Source organism: Cheilinus undulatus, linkage group 15 (genome assembly GCF_018320785.1).
Source record: "Cheilinus undulatus linkage group 15, ASM1832078v1, whole genome shotgun sequence".
In the NCBI taxonomy this organism is placed as follows: domain Eukaryota; kingdom Metazoa; phylum Chordata; class Actinopteri; order Labriformes; family Labridae; genus Cheilinus; species Cheilinus undulatus.
Window position 1 is genome coordinate 37,467,440 of NC_054879.1, and position 20,642 is coordinate 37,488,081.

Genomic DNA, 20,642 nt, shown 5'->3' on the forward strand with positions numbered 1-20,642 from the left:
TTCTGGCTGAACTATCATTATTTCTCATGGGGTCAGCTTGTGGCAGATAACATCAATACACCCACTCACAGTTACACAAAGTATCACAGCAGGTTACAAGCCCTCCGTCAGAGCTCACGCTGAATGCCGAGACTTTACTTCACTGTTAAGGTAGAAAAATGTCAAACTTAATCAACTCAGACAGAATTTTCAGGTCCTACAACAGGCGACCTTTCAGACTGGCATTTAAATACTGAGGTCTCATTCTGCCTGAGTGGCCTGTACAACAGTTGTTCCATCCCTTAGATACGCCCACATCCTTTTCTCTTTTATCTCCAGTCTCATTCTATTTTGCTCCGACCATTTATCTTCACTGCATTTTCACTGATGGCTTTGCCTATCCAATCAATCCAATCAATCAGGGGCCAGGACCCTCCGAAAACTTTTGCAACAACACTTGAAATTTAGCCCAAGTTCCTCTTATTTCTCATGATCATTACTACTACTACAACACCTTGATAGGAGTTCACCTGTGGCAAATTGACTGGACATGGAGGCACACACCTCTATGAAAGACTTCACAGCTGACAATGCATATCAGAGCAAGCCATGAGGTCAAAGGAACTGCCTGAGACAAGAATGCTGCAGCGCACAGGCTTAGTTCTACAAAAACATTTCTGCTGCACTGAAGTCTCCCGAGAGCCCAGTGGCCTCCATAAGTCACAGATGGAAGAAATTTGGCTTAACCAAGAGCTGGTCATCCAGACAGATTGTGCAATCTGGGGGTAAAGGGCCTTCGTAAGAGAGGTGACCAAGAACCTGATGGTCATTCAGACTGAGATCTGGACAAAGTTCCAGAAGGACAACCATCTCTGCAGCCTTTCACTGACCAGGGCTTTACGGCAGAGTGGCCGCAAGATACAAGTTTCTGAACATTATGTCTGGGAACCCAACCACGGCTCTTCCCCTGCCCTACACCATCCCAACAGTGAAGCATGGTGGGTGCAGCATCATGCTGTGGGGGTGAATTTCAGCAGCAGGGACTGGTAGACTGGTCAGGGAAAGCTACGTTAATGGAATGAAAGTTTCATCTTCCAACATGCAAAGGGTCTGAATACTGATGTCAATGTAATATTTCAGTTTTGTCTTTTTAGGTGCACTTTACAACAATTTTACAAGTTTTACAAGTTTTACAAGTAAAAGTAAAATAAAATAATTTTCTAAATGTTTTGAAATTCTGTTTTTACCTTGGGTTTCTGGAGTGTAGATTAATCAAGAAAGAACTGAATTTGCCAGTAATTATATATATATATATATATATATATATATATATATATATATATATATATATATATACTGTATACGGTAGACAGCACACTTGCCTGTATATATTACATCTGCACACTCTATTAGTGACTGTCTGATGATGTTTGATTTAGGTTTATTCAAAATGTTTATAAGACAAATAGCCACTCACGCTCATTAAAGTGTCCTTTATAAAACCACACAATCTAAAGTTAAATCAGTTGAGTCAGTTTATTAGACTGCATGTGACTCACAGAGTCAAAAAAGCTTTGTACATCCCTTCACATAGTCGTTGGTGCAACAGACATTTAAAAAGTCCATGATGTTCTAAACTTAAAGACGTTAAATAATGTCAAACAGAAAATGGGAAATCATTCATAAGGAGTAAAAAAACTTCAAGCACCTTAGTCACTGAAATACATGGCTTGGATCATCCTCCTTCAATGTCTGAAATATTTCACTGTTATACAAAATATGGCCATGATATTGTTAAAAAGGAACCGTTTTAAAAGACCCAATGATAAACTAAGTCCCAGTCCATGAATATGGATATCTTCTTTGACTTGTCTTTGATATTCAGTGACAAGGCACTAACGTGAGGACAAACCCGTGGCATAGAGGGGAATAGAAAAAGGTTGAGATATGTTATTGGTAGAGAAGGAAGTCCTTGATACTGTGAGGAAGGAAGAGGCTGGAGGCGCTGTGGAGACGACTCCTCCCCAGACTTCTTCTGATACATAACCGACAGAGCTGGGACAGACTGCAGGGACCTGAGTGGAGAGAGGACAGAATTGTTATACCTCCTAGAAAACACACTACTGTCAAATGAAACGCATGAAATCTTTGAAAACAAACCTTTTTTCTGCAGTACAAATCTGACTGCACTGTTTGGCAATGACAGGTCTAGTGGAGTCTTTCCCTCTGCGTTCCTGCAACATCCATCAGCCCCAAAGTCCAACAGAAGATCGACTATGTCAGCTCCTCCAGATCGAACTGCAGCGTGTAGAGGACTATCCTGGCCACAGCCTGTCTGAACATCTGCACCTACGATTCAACACAAAGAGACGTTTAATGTTGGTAAAGTCAGCGAGTCTGAGGAGCCAAGTTGTGGGATGATGAACTAAATTACTTAAATTGCTAGAGATAAAAAACTGGAAATACTTTTGGACTTGAAATGTTTTTTGAGACCCTGCGGACACCCTGGTAATGTGCCATCAGACTGCATAACAAGAGATTACATATTGCTGGGCATAAAGGGCTAAAAGCTTATATCTAATATTCAGTAAAAGAAAAAGAACATGCTGCATTTTTTAAACAAATTCAGCACTGAAAGGTGATAGTCAGCATCATGTTTTTTTGTTTTAAATTTTTCAAACCTACTAACAGATGTAAAAGGGTGAGTAATAGCACTGATTTGTGAAAAAAATAAAGATGCAAGGTTTCGCCTGACACCAGAAAATTTAATTTAAGTTTTGCATTTTCTAAAGTAGAAATATGCAACACTTGTGTTCACGTTTTAATGTAGGGGACAGAAATAAAGGTCTGTGTGTATTTTCTTAATCTCAGACATTGCAGAGTTTCCAGATTGCATTACCTAAATGTAGCAGCAGCCTCACACAGTCTGCAGCCTTGGCCGTACAGGCAGAGTACAGAGGAGTTCCTACCAATGGAAGCTCCACATCAATGTGAGATCCGTACGACAGCAGCAGCTCCAGACACTCTCTGTGACCTGACAGAGGGACAACATGGGGTTAACATCTGCACTGGTATTGCAAGACATTAAGCTTCATACATTTATTCTAATTTTTCTTAAAACCAGGAAACTTTGGTGTAAAATCAAAAGATGGAACACCAGTTGACACTACAGCGGAATAAGTAAAGGTGTATGGCAGCTATGGCTAGGGAAATTTTTGTCTTTAATAATCAAAATCAGCTGTGAACTCTTGCACATTGTCTAAATTGCACAAAAACATTGGCAACATTTCGGTACCTGTGTGTGTTTGATTTAGATCAGTGGTTCTCTGCTGGTGGGTTGGGACCCAAAAGTTTGTCACAAAGCTCTTTAAAGTGGTTGCGAAATGTGTAAAAATGTGTCAAAAAAGTCTATTGTATGGAAGCAAATATACACGTATTCTATAGGTACAGTGCCATGAAAAAGTATTTCCCCCCCTGCACATTTATCAAACTTAGATGTTCATCATCAAAACATTTTTTTTAGCAAAGACAACCCAAGTAAATACAAAAGGCAGTTTCTAAATGATAATTTTATTTATAAAGGGGAAAAATTCCAAACCTATCTCTGTCTTCTATAGGTGTAAACTTCAGTGTTTGTGGCGTTATTTATACTTCTTATGCTCTGACAATCAGATTTTTCCAAAAATATTGATGAAATTCCTCATAAAATTATCCAATTTCCATGCTGTTTTGGGGAAAATGGGGTAAAATGCATGCATGCATTTCTTCCTTTTTCCATTTTGGTCTAGCTCTTTTGATTGATTATGTTTGTTCTATTTAGGGTCCAAAATCCCAAATTCTCTATAGATAAGTTGAAGTGGTTTCAAATTTGAAGTTGAGAACCACTGATTTGGACATTGTGCATGCAGGTTATTTAAATTCTGCTCCTACACGCCTGTCTTACGTGGTTTTTATCATTCATTAAAACACCAGAACTTGTTTTTGGGTTGATAAATTTATCAGAAACACCTTTGTTTGTTTCACACTAACCTTTCTTCGCTGCTTCATGGATGGGTGATGCCAGCAGGTAGGAAGTGTTGACTGAGCCGCTGTGCTGTAGGATGAGTCTGACACAAGCTGCACTCCCACTGCTGCAAGCATTGAAGAGAGGTGTGGCGCCATCTGTTGACTCTGCAGACGCCTGACAGGTTGATGAGAATAGGAAAGTTAATTTTTCTACAAAGAAAGCAGCACGATAATTTGTTTAAATACAGAGGAATGTGTGTAAAAAGTGAATTATTTTGCATGTCCATCTTTCTCTCCAAAGTATTCTGCAGCTTACATTCAAAATTCAAAGCATTGTGCTGACTTAGTAGTGATAATGTAATTGAAATTTGTTGTTTTAAATGTTCTTTTATCCCAATGCCTTCTCTTCACCGGCATGCTACATTATATATATATCACTACTGTTATTTATTTTATTGTATTATTTTTATACCCCAGAGCTGGGGACATTGTGTTTCTGGGTTGTTTGTACATGTGTCTGTATGAACCATTTTAGCGGGAGCAAATCTCAACGACCTTTCAGGTATGTCACTCATATTTAAAGGCCTCATATTCATCCCTTCCCTTCATCCTTTTGAGATCTGTCAAAGGTTATTTATCTGAAATGTTCTTACATAATTTACAGCTCTTTCAGACCAGACTACATACTTTGTGTCTGAATAAGCTTGAGGATTGACATGAGGAGGAAGAATCGTTGCAGTTTTATTTTGTTTGATTAATTCTGATTCAAGATAAGTTAATTGATTGATTGTTTATTTTAACTACTATATTTTCATTTTCTTCTTCGTCTTAGCCTTAAGGATATATTCCACACCAGTTTTAGTTCTGCTGAGTCACTTATATCACCTACAGTTTTGTTCTAGTCCAAAAGCCCTCACATTTTAGTCTGTACCTTGTGTCAGAAAATAAATTTTCTGACAACTCTGACCTCAAAAAGATCAAGCTAAAATATATAATTTCTCCTCAAGTTTGTTTTCCTGTAAAAATAGATTTAATGACAAATAATAGGCTATAGGTCACCTCTTTGATGAAAAAGGGACTTTTTTGTCACATATGCTATATGATGAAATTGTTTCTAAATGAAGAAAGCTCCTTTGAAATTATAAATATTCAATTCTTTGACATTTTTTTTTTTAAGATATATTTTTGGCATTTTTGCCTTTATTATTTGATAGGACAGTGGATAGAGTCGGAAACAGGGAGGAGAGCGGGGAGAGACATGCAGGAGATAGTGCCACAGGCAGGATTCGAGCCCGGGTCGCCTGTGTATATGGCGCGCACCTTAACCACTCGACTACCGGCGCGCCACAATTCTTTGACATTTTTATGCTATTATTATATTTAAAATTATAGTGGTAGAGTGCTCAATGGTAACAACAGTTATTACCCCTTCAAATAAGATTTTCAAGACATTAGAGCACAAAATAGAGAAAATAACGGCAGAGCATGTTAAAGTGGGACCTACTTTACATAGTTTTCTGCATAAAAATATTGGTAAAAATATGGGCACACAAGTTGGTTGAATATTTGGATCTATAAACCATAAGTTTCTCTTCTTAGTCAAAAACCTTCTTTATCATGGGTCTCTTTGACATTAATTCCTCCAAATTGGCATCTTCAACATGTAATTGTTGAATAGAAACTATTCTTACATTTGCGCCGTGGTCTAGCAGGAACTTGGCACAGGCATAGTGACCACCAAGGCAAGCTTCATGTAGGGGGGTGACTCTATCCATGGTGAGTGAGTTCACATGGAAACCCTAAAAGAGAGGAAAGGTTATAATGTCAGATAGACGGCATACATGTGCTCTGTGGTATGCATTTTAATCACACAGATTGATTCCTACTTTGATCACTGTCAAGGTTATAGGTGTTGTGTGATTGCTTCATGGTGTTCTTATAATAATCTTTTATTTTATTGTTTTGTACAGAGCATTATCATGTCTTAAAGGCCAGTCTACAGTATGTTTACCTGAGCAATGAGTCTTCGTAGGTGAAGTAGTCTGCCTTGGTAGGCGGCTTCATGGAGAGGAGTTCTGTCTGACCAGGAGTCTGAGAAACAGGGAGTAAGATCAGGAAGGTCTCCACATTCAGAAAACTCACAGATACTCTCAAGGCCAAAGGAGCTCTGTGTATTGTGATGTTAAGATGAGCCTAGCTGAAACACAAGTTTGTCTGGTTTTCAGGGTCATCTCAACTCAAGAAACCAAAAGATACAGAACAGTCAATACCTAAAGTTTTCAGGTGTCATCAAATCTGCAACTCTGAGTACAAATGATGATTTTTTTAACTAGAACATCAGGAAGGACACGGGATTTGTTTTCCATTCCAAAGTTGAACCACCTACTAAAAAGTGTTCACTTTTACTCAATAAATGTAAGAAGTAATCTGCTATCTTTACACTCTCTCATGTAACACATAAAAGTAGCCAAACAGAAGAGTGGAGATAAAAACTTACCAGCCATGAGTGAGTTGCATGCCAGACCCCCATAAATGTACAGGGGCCTCTGCCAAGGCTGTGAGAACGAGGAGACTTCTGTTTGTACAGCAGCCATGATGAGAATGAATCAACAGCAGACTCCTTTTGGATCGTCCACAACCTGAGCGTGACCAGCAGACAAACCGGAGCAGTCTACCTCCCCTCTCTTATCTCGGACCTCGGCCACCTCCCCCACATTGCCACCTCCCGCCCACTCTTGTCCCAGCCCATGAAAATAGACTACAGTATGCGAATAACAATGGTTTTACAGATAGGCCTGTACCCATGATGCACCTTGAATTCAGTACTTGGGAATGTGCAAAAAGATAGTTGCAGAAACACTGGGCATATCTATGTATTGAGCCAAGTACCTCCTTTTATTACTGAGACTATGTGGGGAGGAAGAGAAAGTTTCCCTTTCTACAATCATGAAAAAGTACTGCAAGCTGCCAAGAAGACCCTATGCAGACCTTTGATTTCTGGGCATCCAGATACCAAATTTATCCTTAATGAGAGCTGTGGACGCACCTTGGAGTGTACTGAAGATAGATATGAACAGCTCAAACTGCTTGCAGAGCTGGTCTAGGATGCCTTCATCTGGATTGGTTTGGTACAGCGTAGATGCAAAGCAGTGTTGATTTTATCAACTAAAACTATGACTAAATTTTAAGTTGGCTACCATTTTTTTTCATTTGGAAGAATAGACGTAGCTAAAAATAGATCTTTAACAACAAAAACTCTGATGAAAAGTAAGTGGAAGCATTTAGGAGCAACAGCAACTCAGACACAAATAAAATACCACATAAAATTACAAAGGTCAATGACTGCTAAGGTGCATGATACCTAAAAGTCGCCAACACTCTGCTGATTCCATGAATGAACTTCACTGGCATTAATGTAAGCACAAAAACTGTGTGGCACGAGTTTCATAGATTGGGTTCCTATGGGTCAGCAGCTGCATGCAAGCCTTACATCACCAAGTCCAATACCAAGCGTTTGATGGAGTAGGGTAAAAGCACACTGGCAATGGACTGTAGACTAGTGGAAACATCCGTGGAGTGGCAAATCACAGTTCTCTTTTTGGCGGTCAAATGTGCCAGTCTGGGTTGGCTGATGAAGGGAGAACATTACCTGCCTGACTGCAATGTTCCAACTATGACGTTTGGTGGAGGAGGGATAATGGTATGGGGCTGTTTTTCAGGGTTTGGGCTAGGCCCCTTATCTCTAGTGAAAGCCAGTCTTTACGCTTCAGAATACCAAGATATTTTGGACAATGCTATGATTCCAACTTTGTGGCAACAGTTTGGAGAAGGCCCTTTTCTATTCTAACATGACTGTGCCCCAGTACACAAAGGACTATAAAGACATGGTTTGATAAGTTCAGTGTGGAGGATCTTGACTGACAAGAACAGAGCCGTGACATTGGCTGATCAAATTAGGTCAAAGAAATTTGTCACTAAAAGTAAGGACTAAATATAGAAATGTTTTATTGACTTAAACTATCAAGGTAAAAATTGCTATAATGTTTGTAAGACTAAATCCAGAAAGGCTGCCAAACTTTACACTGATGCACCGTGTACTGTAGTGCATTAAAGACCATCCTGCAACAAATGTAATCTGCAGCAGTCCACCAGCAAACAAAATGCCTGGCTTTGTTGATGTCTCCCTTGAAGTAATGGGAATTTCAGCTCTTTTAAGAGATCTGGATCATTTGGCACGGCTCTGTAGTAGTTGTTCTTCCTGTTCCCAAATGCCTTTTTAATGCCATAAAAAAACAACAAAAAAGGAAGACAAGATTCCTGAGACTCCTGGTTTTCACATAACACAGGTCGTTCTCAGAGCCGACTCATTTATAAACGACAAATACCACTCCATCATAACTTGTCTGAGTTGTCATTTCATTATAACCAGCATGCTAATTACAAAATGAGGGAGAAAAGCTGTTAAAGAGGCACAGCTAGCCTCTTAGCTCACAGCTAATTTGCCCCATTAATTTAAATCGCCAGCTCATTTGCTGCAAACATGCAGGAATATGACGCAGCACAGTAAGAAAACCATGGAAATTATGGACTTTTTTTTATTTCCCCAAAGGTGGCACACAAGAGAGGTCCTCTATTGTGTTGCCACTGAAGATGCATTGTTAGATTTATAGTATAGATGAACACAAACTTTCCCTAGGACACAAGACCTTTTTTTTGTAAGCAAACATAACTTGTACAAAAGCACCCAAAACCTCCCTCTGAGCCAGTAAAGTGTTTTGTGCTGCAATAAACTGCATTGTTATCATATGAAACAGTCAACTGAGCACAGTGACTTTAAACATATGAATAGCTTAGTTTCTGACATGCAGAACTTTGAAAAAGTCCAGTCTGTTCATGCCCATAAACATGAGACAGCTAAAATAAACAGAATGAAACACATTATGCCTCCAAAATAAATATTTGAGATCTACAAACTGAAAATGATCAAACAGGAAGGCTTCATATCTTCACAAAAGTATAGCCACATTTTCTCTGAGTCTGTAAACCTTTCCCATTCAGTCCTGGAAAAGCACTGAACCTTGAATCACCACGTTATGCTAATCCCCATTGTTAGCCTTGAAAAGCCCCAACAACCCGTCTATAGTTCCCGTTTTCTCGGCTACTCTGTCCTGTCTGGCACCATTCACTCCTCAGCCCCGTCTCTTTTGTGACACAAATCCTAAGAAAGTAGTCGTCTCGTGTTTCCAGCAGGCTCAGGTAAACATGTTACAACATTGGACCACTTCAGTGTTTTAAATACAAAATAGAAGCAGATGAAACAAAATAAAAGCACAATTTATTTCATATAGTGGCTTGTTTTGTCGTCATTCAATGATCAGCAAAAACAGATAAATATGGAGCATTTTAAATTATTTCTTTAAAGTGGTAGTTTTATCAAGTGTATTTGCAGTATTGAAACATGTAGTGTATTTTATCAAAATAAGATGTAGTTATCTGCACTGATCATCAGCTCTGACCAAACAGTGAATTTTACAGACAAATCCATCCCTTTTCATGAGGTACGCATGTGTAGTGACATTCTGTTACTGCAGGTTATCATCAGTTAGGGTACTGCAGTTAACCAGCCATTTACCTCACCCCGTTTATCAAAGTGTTTAAGAAGTGCTTTTAAGCTCCACTTTAAAGGTATAATATGCAACTTGTTCACCAGCACCAGTAACTCATTACACCCCTTCCCATTCTCCCCAAAGAAGCACAGTCATTTGGGCACTAATCTCCACTAAATCATACAGTACTATGCAGAACTTTCAGGCATTTTTGGGTCAAAAATTGAGGAGTTGATGTGGCCCGTAAATTAACAAAGTCTACACTTTTACAGGGTAGGTGTAGTGAGTAAGTATGGCCAAGGACAGGGGGCAAACTTTTTAATACATGACCCCCAAAATATCAGCGTCAGAAACCGGGAACATCCACCTTCCCTGGAGGTGGTTAAAGTGCACAAATTATCACGTAAAAATTCCCATTTAAGGTCGTTTTTGTACACTTTCCTTACATATAAGCACAAATCTCACTTAATTACAATTTTTTAATTAATTTTTAAAAAATGTTTATTTTGGGCTTTTAGTGCCTTTATTTTGATATGAGGACAGCGGATAAAGTCAGAAACAGGGACGAGAGAGCTGGGAGAGACATGAGGGAATTGGAACCCAGGCCACCCACGCACACGGTGAGCACCTTAAACCACTAGGCCTTCTGCACCCACCATTTTTAAATTGCATTCATTTTAACAATATTTTTACGATAATGAAAACAATTTACTACTTTAAAACCTTAAATTTTGCTTTGTTTTTTTGTAAAAGCATACTGCAATGTCCCTCATGGCATGTAGTACCCTGTGATGAACTCTTAGCTCCCTACATGCCTAAAATTTATGCACATAATTGTACATCCTAATGTTCAATTTCCATATCTTTCAAGTATTTTATACCAAATAAAGTCTTTTTTACTTGGAAAGTCTTGAATTGTACCTGTGCAACAAAACTCCACCATTTTGCCTGTACTGAAAGCGTCCCTAAGTGGGGAAAAAATAAAGATGTATGAAACAGTTTGAGCCTCTTAGTGGTAGATAAACAGACAGACTGAAGCCATCAGTCAGTATGTTCACATGCATTCAGAGAAATTCAAATTATTGGCTAAGTCAGCTGAAGGTGGAAATGCATGTAAAGCCCATAAACAAAGTCTAGCACATTCAGATGATGCAGTTGGAGATTGGTTTACAATTACATTTATATGCCTCAGTTAGACCAGACCAGACGTTCTCTGCATGCTTCACAGTCTCTTCCACGGCCTTTGACCTGGAAGTTAATGAGCATGAATGCTGATAATATAGCAAGAGTCATCTTGTTGTCTTCCTTTACATATTACCATCGTATCTCATCTATGTCAGCTGGAAGCAGTCAACTGCACATGCTCCACAGCGTCAACATCTGACCTTGATTACTGGGCTTGGCAGCATACAGGCCATGACAAATTCTCTCACTGTGCTGTTATAACAGGTTAAGGACAGCAGACCAGTTTAACTGCCCAATCAACTTGACTTCACCGTGTATATAAATATACTGAGTGTGAACAAATAGCTAAGAACAACAAACCCAGAAGAGTTTTACTTTACTCCTTTTTAACATACTCATTACTCAGTGCTATATCTAGAATCTGTTGAATGTATGTTTAAAATGTTGCATATTATACCTTTAACATCACAGGTTTTAATTTTACTCAATAAAAAACCCTTTTCAAGTCTTAAATAAAGGTTTTCGAAACAAGGTCCCCTTTGATATGCACATGTAAACAATATTTTTAGTCACTATGAACTCTTTCTGCCTTCAACAGCCATTTTTGACTCATAAAGTGGAGCTAGATGTGAGGCAGAAGTATGCAGTGATTGCTATGATGGCGTTCGTTTTTCAGCTGCTCCCTTCATGGCACCGTCTTTAGTACTCGTTTCTTGCCGCCACAAACCATGAGGGCCGGTGGCGTCCACAGCAACGTCCATAACGTGATCTGGCAGCAACCACTGTAGAAGCAGCAGGAAGAGAAAGTCTAAAACAGCTACAAAGGCAAAGATGGAGCCAGCAACAGGTCCACAGTGAGCCCTCAGTCTGTGTATCCGTCTGTGAAGAGGAAGGACCTCCTCGCCAACCACTCTGTCGTACACCTGATGGGTGAAACAAACAAATGGTTCAAGTGCACAGAAGCAAGGCTTTTTATTATCTCTTTACTATGTGTTTTTGTGGTGTTCAAGTTTAGCAAAATGAATAATACTGGGGAACTTTTCCACACCACGTTTTGATAAGATCCAATCTCCAACTGAATTTTTTTTGATGGTGATAGTATGATGAAGAGAGAGACATTTTTATGACATTGTTTCCAGTATTCTGGGGTTTATGTTGGTTAAGAATGGGTTAAGCACTGCTCTGGCTAACTACAACAACAGCTAACTTTCTTTAGTACTGAGCCATATTTCCATCTAATAACTACTGAATGTAGTTTCAAGTTATATCAGCTTTAGTTTGACATTACAAGTCTTTGGCTATGAAAGTCTCAATGCTGGGATTTTATCACAAGACAAAAAGGCTAAGAAAAGAGCTGGCTCGAGTGTTTATCGAGGTACCTTTTCAGTCCTTTCTGCAACATTCCTCCACGTGTAGAGGTTTCGCACATGAGTGTGGACAGAGGCTGGGGAAGGGACTGACCCTGAACGCTGCCGGGCAATGACCGTCTCCAGACCAGCACACAACGACCGCACCGTTGGTTCGCATAAGGTGATAAGGTCGTCGGGTAACACCTCAGGAATACCCCCCACACGCGTGCTAACCACCTTCAAAATAAAACATTGACCACAATGAGAAAGTACAAGGAGAAGTATTGACCTCTAGTGGCTTAAAGTTTCTGACCACACCCAGCACCTGTAGCAGGTTTGGTAACTCAGTTGTGCTCTGTAGCAGGAGAAACCAACACCCAACGTAGAGAAACAAAAACAAGGATTTCCTGCTGTTGTTGATAGTGAAACCTTAATGAAACACCAGATTTTATGCCGCTTCATATGCATTATACAAAACATCTGTACACCTCTTACTTAGGGTCTAAGAGTTTTCACTTCAGAATAAAAGGAGTTTAAATGATCAGTTAACTTCTTCACAGATGGTGTTTTATTAGTTGAACCATCTTGTTTCCTGTTTTATGTTTTTACTGAAATCTTAGAAATATTTAAAATACAATATCAGGACAAAATCATTTACTAAATTCAAGTGTTTCAATAAGACCTGTTGCCACATGATACATGATGGGTCATTCTAAGAAGCTTACTGACTTCAGGCGTGATACTTTGATGGATGCAACATTTTGTGAAATGTCATCCTTGCTGGATACTCCACAGTCAGCTGTAAGTGGTATTATTAGAAAGTGGAAGCGTTTAGGAACAACAGCAACTCAGCCATGAAGTGGAAGACCACGTAAAATCCCAGAGTGGGGTCAACAGCTGCCGCACTTGCCCCTCTCCCCCGTATTTTATTTCTCTCTCTATTTGATCCAAATTTCATTCTGTTGACCAATTCATTTAGTTTCTTTTGATTCAATAATGACACTGATTACTAATAAAAAATAAAAACACACATTTCATCGCAGGCTTTCAAAGGGCCCCTCTCTACTATGGGCCAGGGTATCCTTTCCCCCCCGTGCTATGCCCATGCAAGCCTCACTTCCCTTAAGTCCAATGCCAAGTGTCAGCTGGAGTGGTGTAAGCCAGGCCTTCTAGTCCAACATCTGACCTCATAAATGCTCTACTGAATGAATGGGCAGAAATTCCCACAGAATCACTCCAAAATCTTGTGGAAAGCCTTACAAGAAGAGTGGAGGCTGTTATAGCTGCAAAAGGAGGCCAACTCCATATTAAAATACATGTATCTAAATACAATGTCATTACAGTCCCTGTTGGTGTAATGGTTACATGTTTTTCCATATAGTGTATGTTAAGGCTGATGTTTTCCAATAAAAAACATTCTATTTTTCCCAAACTGGTCTTTAAAGGGTAGCATACCTGGAGTCCACAGCTTGCTCCCTCCACGATAGCCATGCAGAAAGCTTCAGTCAGAGACGTGTTGAGGAAGATGTGACCTTGCACCAGAACTCCGCGTACATCTTTATGCTCTAATGCTCCCAGCAGACGAACCCTGCAAAAAAAAAAAAAAGGTCAAATCACTCTGATAATATGCAACATCAAATAAAACCTGTTTTTACAACCCATACTGAACTATTGAACATTAACAAATGGCCAACAATTCAATTAAAGCTTCATTAAAAAACTAAAGTCTCCAAATATAAAACATTGTGGTGAGATTCAATGCATGTTAAAATGGATGGATGACCAAAGACTGTTTCATTACACTTTGTCAAGCTTGAACCATATGTGGACAAAATCACAACACTTGGTTCTGTGGTACTTGGATTAGCAATAAAGTTATATTGGTAATAATCCTGTAAAGAAGTGCTAACTAAGGGAAGGACTTCCTTCAGTGGCCAAATTGTGATTGGATATAAAAGACATATTGATGTTTTAGTAAAAGAGATAAGGTTTTATATTCTAGGAAGGTCTACTGGAGGAAAACAAGCCTTATTTCTTACTGAAAGACCTGCTATAGCTTTCAGAGATCAGTAGATGCCACTGTTGCTCTGTTTATTCACAAACATGCACGCAAGTGTGTCTTCTGTCAGCTCAGCTTTGTTATTAGACCAAACCAAATAAATCCATCATAGTGGTGACTCTGTGGGTCATTTTGTGAACACAACATGCCTTGTGTAGGTTGGCAACATTTTAGGGATTTTCAAGTATACTCTGACCCTTTATGACAAGATGTGATTACTGAGAAAATGTCCACCAAGCACTTAAAGTCATATTTTTATCATAACTTATTCTGAGGATATGAGCATGAAGCTTGTACCTGTCATGAAGTTGGTATTTCTCTCTCACTTCTTCCAGCACAATTCTCTTAGGTCCCTCTCCACCAATAAGGAAATGAAGATCTGGATGTTTGAGGCAGAGCTCTGGGATGATTCCACCAAGAAGATCAATTCCTTAATAGGAGAAAAAACTGTAAATATATTGGTTTGATTGCATAAATAATTCTTTACACATATCTACTTTACTTTTACAGATAGGGTGCTATCATCAAATATTCATCTGAAGCTCATCTCACCTCATGTTTTTCATACAATTACCACATATACTGTAACATTCGCCAAAGTGGCTGAAAAGGACAACCAGCCTGCAACAGCTGAAATTATTTAAATTAGGTGTTACACACAGCAAACCAGGAGACAATGCAAAACAAATACACCTGTAAAAGTTCAAAACAAATGCAAAAAAAAAAGTCTCTGACTGAAAAGACACAGCAAAAAACCAAAGTAACTGTATTTACTATCCAACACAATGCAAAAACATGAACACTGCCTAGTAAAAACAGAAACAAATGCTACAAATCCAGCCGACTGAAGTGCTCCAGCAGGGGTTCTATCAACTGGGAAAGCATTGCACTTCACTGACACTTGGAACCATTAGGACAGAATTGGACTGCCTGTATAAAACAGATCCCCACAATGCCACAGAGATGGAGCTTCATCAGCTCAAGAAGAGAGAAAGAAACAGACACAACTACAACCAACCCCAAACACATTCCCCTGTTCAGACTGCACCAAAGTATGTGGATCCTGAATCTGCCTCTGCAGCCATCAGACCACCCACAGGACAGGTGTACTTGAATCAAGTGACAGCTGATAAGGGGCGCTGCAGGCCTCTTTGACTTTGCAGCATTTATATATTTATAGCATGTCTATATCTAAACTTAAGTCAGTCATTCACCTTTTTCTCTACTTGCACTGTGTGTATGTTGCATCTGTTTTAAACTTTTGCCAGTGGTTTCATTTTTGCATTGTTACCGACTTGCTGAAAGTTTTTTTTTAATGTAAATCATATCTGCAGTTGCAGGCCAGTCGCCCTTTTTGGCCACCACAGAGGCTTTAACCCTTTTTAAGAGTAGGAAATGACGTGCAGGAAAAGAGGAAAGGATTTGAACCCAGGCTGTCTGCTTTGAGGACAACAGCCTCTGTACAGGTGTTTCTCACTACAATAGAAGTTCATTTTTTCCCCCATAATTTTATTTCAAAAGTAAACTTGCACATAATCAGGATTCATTGAACATACAGTTAAATATTTCCAAGGGATATTTTGTTCAAATCTTGATGACTGTGGCTGATTACTGCTCATAAAGATAAAAAAAAAAAATCACTATCTCAAAATATGAGATAATAACACATCGGTCATAAAAAGGGTTAATAATAGGGCTGGGCAATTAATTGAAGATTAGATTAAATAGCAATATGGCCTGCTGCAATTTTCAAATCACACAAGGTGACATATTTCTTTACCTGAAATTTGTGTCAAAATAGCAGTTAAATTTTCTTTTTTTTTTTTGTTTTTGCAGCAGCCTTATGCATTACAGATCAAGCAAACATCCACAGGCAATTTTTTTTAGAATAGCCTACAAAAATCATATGTTTTTTTGTATGTTTTTCTTATTAAATATAAAAATAATATAAAAAAAAAAATCGCATATTGAATTGCAATTTCAATTTCGGGGGCTGGGGGGGTTGCAATTAGATGATTTTCCCAAATCGTTCAGCAGCCTTTAGCTTGTCTGTATTGTTGAGTCTGGTGTCTCTCATATTCCTCTTGTTGGCTGACCAATCAAACACAGTAACACCATGGTCAGCAAACTAGTGTCTGGTAGTTTTGGTTTCACTGTGGGAAGGTGCCAAGTCCTGCTGGAAAACTAAATCAGAATCTCCAGAGTGCTTCTCTGTGTCTGGAAACATGAAGGGCTCTAAAATCTCCTGGTAGAAGGCTGAAGCGTTAACTCTGGACTTGATGAAGCACAGTGGACCAACAGCAGCAGATGATATGGCACCTCAAACCATCACTGACTGTGGAAACTGAAAACACTGGACTTCAAGCACCTTGGATTCTGTGCCTCTCTGATCTTCCTCCAGACTCTGGGATGTTGATTTTTAAATGAAATGCAAAGTGTACTTTTATCCAAAAACATGACTTTGGACCACTGAGCGATGGTTTAGTTTCTTTTCTCCTTAGCCCAGGTGAGGTGCTTATGACATCAGAGGTTCAGGAGTGGTTCGACTCAAACAACACAACACTTTTATTAGACCCATTTGTGTGTGGTGGCTCTTGGTCCACTGGCTCCAGCCTCAATCATCTCTTTGTGAAGTTCCACTAAGTTTTTGAATCTGCTTTTTCCATTAAATTCTAATTTATCGAGATGCACCTGTAAATGGGGGATGCTTACAAACCACCAGGCCACCAGTACCCCTGAAGACTCGAACTTTGCACCTTCAAAAAAGCTGCAGTGTCTTTTTCACCATTCCAATAAAATACTTTAATAAAATAATAAAACGTGGATTAGCTAACAGAAGGGGGGAAAACAGAGGGGGAAAAAGCAAAGCAAAATGCCAAACTAAAGATCCTGATCTTTTACCTTTACGGTAGACAAGGCGGCTGATCACAACAATAGTGATGTTGTCTTCTTGGCGCTGGGATGGATCAGGGGTGAAGTCTGTCGGGTCAACAGCGTTGGGAATAACTGAAACGATCTCTGGGTTGAGTGTGGCACGGAGCACTGTGTTTTCCTTACTTGTGTAGGAAACGCACACGATGTGAGTGGTATCACACAGCGACACAGTCAGAAGCTTGTTGGTCAGCACAGAGCTCACATCAGCAAAGCCAAAGAGAGAGTGGTCAGTGAACACCTGTGAATATTTAGTTTTTGTCATTAACAGTATAAAACATCATACTCTAATCAGATGTAGTGCATGTTAAGTTACTTACTGTGTTGAGGCCCATGGTCTTGGCGTGAAACAATGCATCATGGGCCATAGCAGAGAATGAGCTGTGTGCGTGCACCACAGAGATGCGTTCCCTTACAAACACACAACGCAGGAGTGGGAGACTGTGGAAGCAGGTAGTGGCTGTGGACTGGTTGTACATTACTTGCAGGGGGAGGTAGTAGACCTTCAGTCCATTGGTCAGGTACCTGACACCCTTTCTTCTGCCATAGGCATGGGTGACAATCACCACCTTGTGTCCCTTCTCAATCAAGCACTGGGATAGCTGGTAAATGTGACTTTCTACTCCTCCCATATTTGGATAGAAGAAGTCAGACACCATGCAGATGTTGTGCTTCCTACGGGGGACTCTGGAAACTTCCCCAAGAGCTCCAGCGACTCTCTGAAAAGGCGTGTTCACAGTTGCTGTTCTCCTTCTTTGGCCCATTGTTGATTCTTTTTACAGCTGCGTTCCACACTACAATGAAAAATACAGTTTAAAATCAGGCATGAAACAATACATTCTATTTTTGATATTATGCATGTCATAATACTGTGTTCATGATGTGATTTTAATCACAATTTATTTGATGGTTTTCAGCTCTTACAAAGGCATAACATTGAAGGCAATTCATGAAAAAATATGATTCTTTTATTTCAGGTCTTTGATAATGAAAATGAAAAAAAAAAAAGTAGCATTTTGAGTGTGTGCCTCATTTTATGCCACGATTTCAAGTGACACTGACTCTAGGGTCTCGGATACAAGAAGAACAATGAGGATTCTGTCTCACGTAGTTCTGTTGGATTCTTCTGCCGGGGCCCTCCAGCAGGCACTGGGGCAGTTTGTTTGCCGAGACAGGATGAGGTTCAGCACCTCTAAGTCTGAGGCCATGGTTCTCTGCTGGTCCTAGCCTAAAGTGAAGTATCTCACAGTCTTGTTCATGAGTGAGCATGAGAATGGACTGTGAGATCAACAGATGGATTTGTGCGGCGTCAGTAGTACTGCAGATGTTGTACTGGACCATCGGGGTGAAGAGAGAGCTGAGATGGGAGGCAAAGCCCTCAATTTCGTTCCCACTTCCCACCCTCACATATGGTCATGAACTCTGGGTAATGACCAAAAGAGTGAGACTGCAAGTTCAAGTGGTTGAAATGAGATTCCTCAGGAGGGTGTCTGGACTCAGCCCTGTTGCTAGGAAAAAGCAGTTGATCATTTGCTTCTCATCCCTTAACTTTGAAACATTTTGGCACATCCAAACAAATCTACAGTGCTGTGAAAAAGTATTTGCCCCCTTTCTGACTTCTGATGTTTTTGCATATTTATGACACTCAAATGTTCTGGATCATCAAACCAATTTTTATATTTCACAAAGACAACCCAAGTAAATAGAAAATGCAGTGTTTGAATGATTATTTAAGGTAATTTTTTTTAAGGAGGGAAAAATCCAAACCATTCTGGCCCTATGTGAAAAAGTAATTGCCCCCCTTGTTAAATCATGAGTTCACTGTGATTAACCACAGTTTTTGGAAAGCTGAGTTCAATTTCACTGGCCACACCCAGGCCTGATTACTGCCAGATTTGTTGAATCAAGAAATCACTTAAATAGAAACTGACAGACAAAGTGAAGTAGGCTACAAAAATCTCAAAAAGAAACACATCATGCCACGATCCAAAGAAATTCAAGAACAAATGAAAAAACAAAGTGATTAAAATCTATCAGTCTGGAAAAGTTTACAAAGCCATTTCTAAGGCTTTGAGACTCCAGCAAACCATGGTCAGAGCCATTATCCACAAATGGAGAAAACTGGGAACATTGGTTAACCTTCCCAGGAGTAGTCCGCCAACCAAAATGACTCCAAAAGTGCAATGACGACTCATCCAGGAGGTCACAAAAGAACCCAGAATGATACCCGAAGACCTGCAGGCCTCACTGTCCTCAGTTAAGGTCAGAGTTCATGACTCAACCATAAGAAAAACACTGGGCAAAAATGGCATCCATTGGAGAGTTCCAAGGCCAGAACCACTGCTGACAAACAAGAACACAAAGGCTCGTCTCATATTTTCCAAAAAACATCTTGATGATCCCCAAGACTTTTGGAGAAATATTCTGTGGACTGACGAGACAAAAGTTGAACTTTTTGGAAGGTGTGCGGCCCCATCTGGTGTAAAAAATGACTCAGCATTTGATAAAAAGAACATCATGCCAACAGTTAAACATGGTGGCGGCAGTGTGATGGTCTGGGGCTGCTTTGCTGCTTCAGGACCTGGACCACTTGCTGTGATTGATGGAAGCATGAATTCTGCTGTCTACCAGAAAATCCTGAAGGCCAACGTCCAGCCATCAGTTCATGACCTCAAGCTCAAGCGCTATTGGGTTATGCAGCAGCACAATGACCTGAAATATATCAGCAAGTCCACCTCTGAATGGCTCAAAATAAACAAAGTTAAGGTTTTGGAGTGGCCAAGTCAGGGTCCAGACTTAAACCCAACTGAGATGCTGCTGTGACCTTCAACGGCAGTTCATGCCCCCCCACCTTAAAAATTAAATAATCATTCAAACACTGAATTTTCTATTTACTTGGGTTGTCTTTGTGAAATATAAAAATTGGTTTGATGATCCTGTTTTCACGGCTCTGTATCTACAACTTTCCAATACTGTAAAGGTCAAAATCCGCGGTACTTTATGACATGAAATACTTCTAATAAAATATTTGCTTTTTCTTAACATACCTGAGCCGTGATTTAAAACTTTTACAGATTATCTTAAACTAAAACTCAAGGGGCAAATCAGTGCACTTCCAGTGTTTCTGTACATGAGATCACTGTTTTTGTTAAAAGATCGTCAACATCGTCAGATTTTTAGTGAACAGGCACTGTTAACTAACATGTACATTCGTAGTAAAATATTATTAGCGTTTCAAATTATACTTTAACACCTAGACGTTTAAAACCGATATATATGATTATCCAGTGAGACATTTCTAATTCATCACAGAAGCAGGGAGCTAGGAAATGTTTTTACATTCACATTTTTTCCAAAATAAAGCTGACAGTTGCATGCTTGTTAGTCTGATTTGTCTTACCGCGGATAAATTGTCCAATTTGTGCCAGCTTGTTAAGAAATTCATTAAAATGTTCATAAACATAACCATTTCTGGTCGCTAGCCCTAAGCTAGCCACTTATCCGCCTCTGTCACTTCCTGTTTTTTCC

General features: G+C 39.6%; 2 protein-coding genes across 4 annotated transcripts; both read right to left on the reverse strand.

The window, feature by feature from the left end:
* Positions 1–1,801: 1,801 nt before the first annotated feature.
* On the reverse strand, positions 1,802–6,578 carry asb11 (ankyrin repeat and SOCS box containing 11). Its single transcript, XM_041807646.1, has 7 exons — positions 6,482–6,578; positions 5,996–6,075; positions 5,676–5,783; positions 4,009–4,159; positions 2,879–3,013; positions 2,140–2,328; positions 1,802–2,054 (listed from the first exon to the last, which is right to left on the reverse strand). The coding sequence occupies exons 1-7, from the start codon at positions 6,576–6,578 to the stop codon at positions 1,930–1,932; spliced, it is 885 nt and encodes a 294-aa protein (XP_041663580.1). The 3' UTR covers positions 1,802–1,929.
* A 3,671-nt stretch (positions 6,579–10,249) lies between these two features.
* Positions 10,250–20,642, reverse strand: piga (phosphatidylinositol glycan anchor biosynthesis, class A). Of its 3 annotated transcripts, XM_041806467.1 has the most exons (8): positions 20,515–20,634; positions 18,222–18,622; positions 17,435–17,908; positions 17,085–17,355; positions 14,481–14,613; positions 13,580–13,712; positions 12,155–12,361; positions 10,250–11,698 (listed from the first exon to the last, which is right to left on the reverse strand). In XM_041806467.1, exons 3-8 carry the CDS (start codon positions 17,876–17,878, stop codon positions 11,429–11,431), a joined length of 1,458 nt encoding a protein of 485 aa, XP_041662401.1. In that variant the 5' UTR covers positions 17,879–17,908; positions 18,222–18,622; positions 20,515–20,634; the 3' UTR covers positions 10,250–11,428. The 3 variants fall into 3 exon arrangements, with proteins under 3 accessions (XP_041662401.1, XP_041662402.1, XP_041662403.1); XM_041806468.1 differs by lacking the exon at positions 18,222–18,622 and having other exon boundaries at positions 20,515–20,642; XM_041806469.1 differs by lacking the exon at positions 12,155–12,361.

Bases quoted from the DNA above. Each gene is read 5' to 3' on its own strand.
- asb11 (XM_041807646.1), bottom strand. From the start codon at position 6,578: ATGGCTGCTGTACAAACAGAAGTCTCCTCGTTCTCACAGCCTTGGCAG. The intron at 4,160-5,675 runs GTAAGAATAGTT...TCAACCTGTCAG, and splicing joins TGCTAGACCACGGCGCAAAT to GCGTCTGCAGAGTCAACAGA. The intron at 2,055-2,139 runs GTTTGTTTTCAA...CTCTCCACTCAG, and splicing joins ATTTGTACTGCAGAAAAAAG to GTCCCTGCAGTCTGTCCCAG.
- piga (XM_041806468.1), bottom strand. From the start codon at position 17,878: ATGGGCCAAAGAAGGAGAACAGCAACTGTGAACACGCCTTTTCAGAGA. The intron at 17,356-17,434 runs GTAAGTAACTTA...AAATATTCACAG, and splicing joins AGACCATGGGCCTCAACACA to GTGTTCACTGACCACTCTCT. The intron at 13,713-14,480 runs GTACAAGCTTCA...TTTTTTTTGCAG, and splicing joins AAATACCAACTTCATGACAG to GGTTCGTCTGCTGGGAGCAT.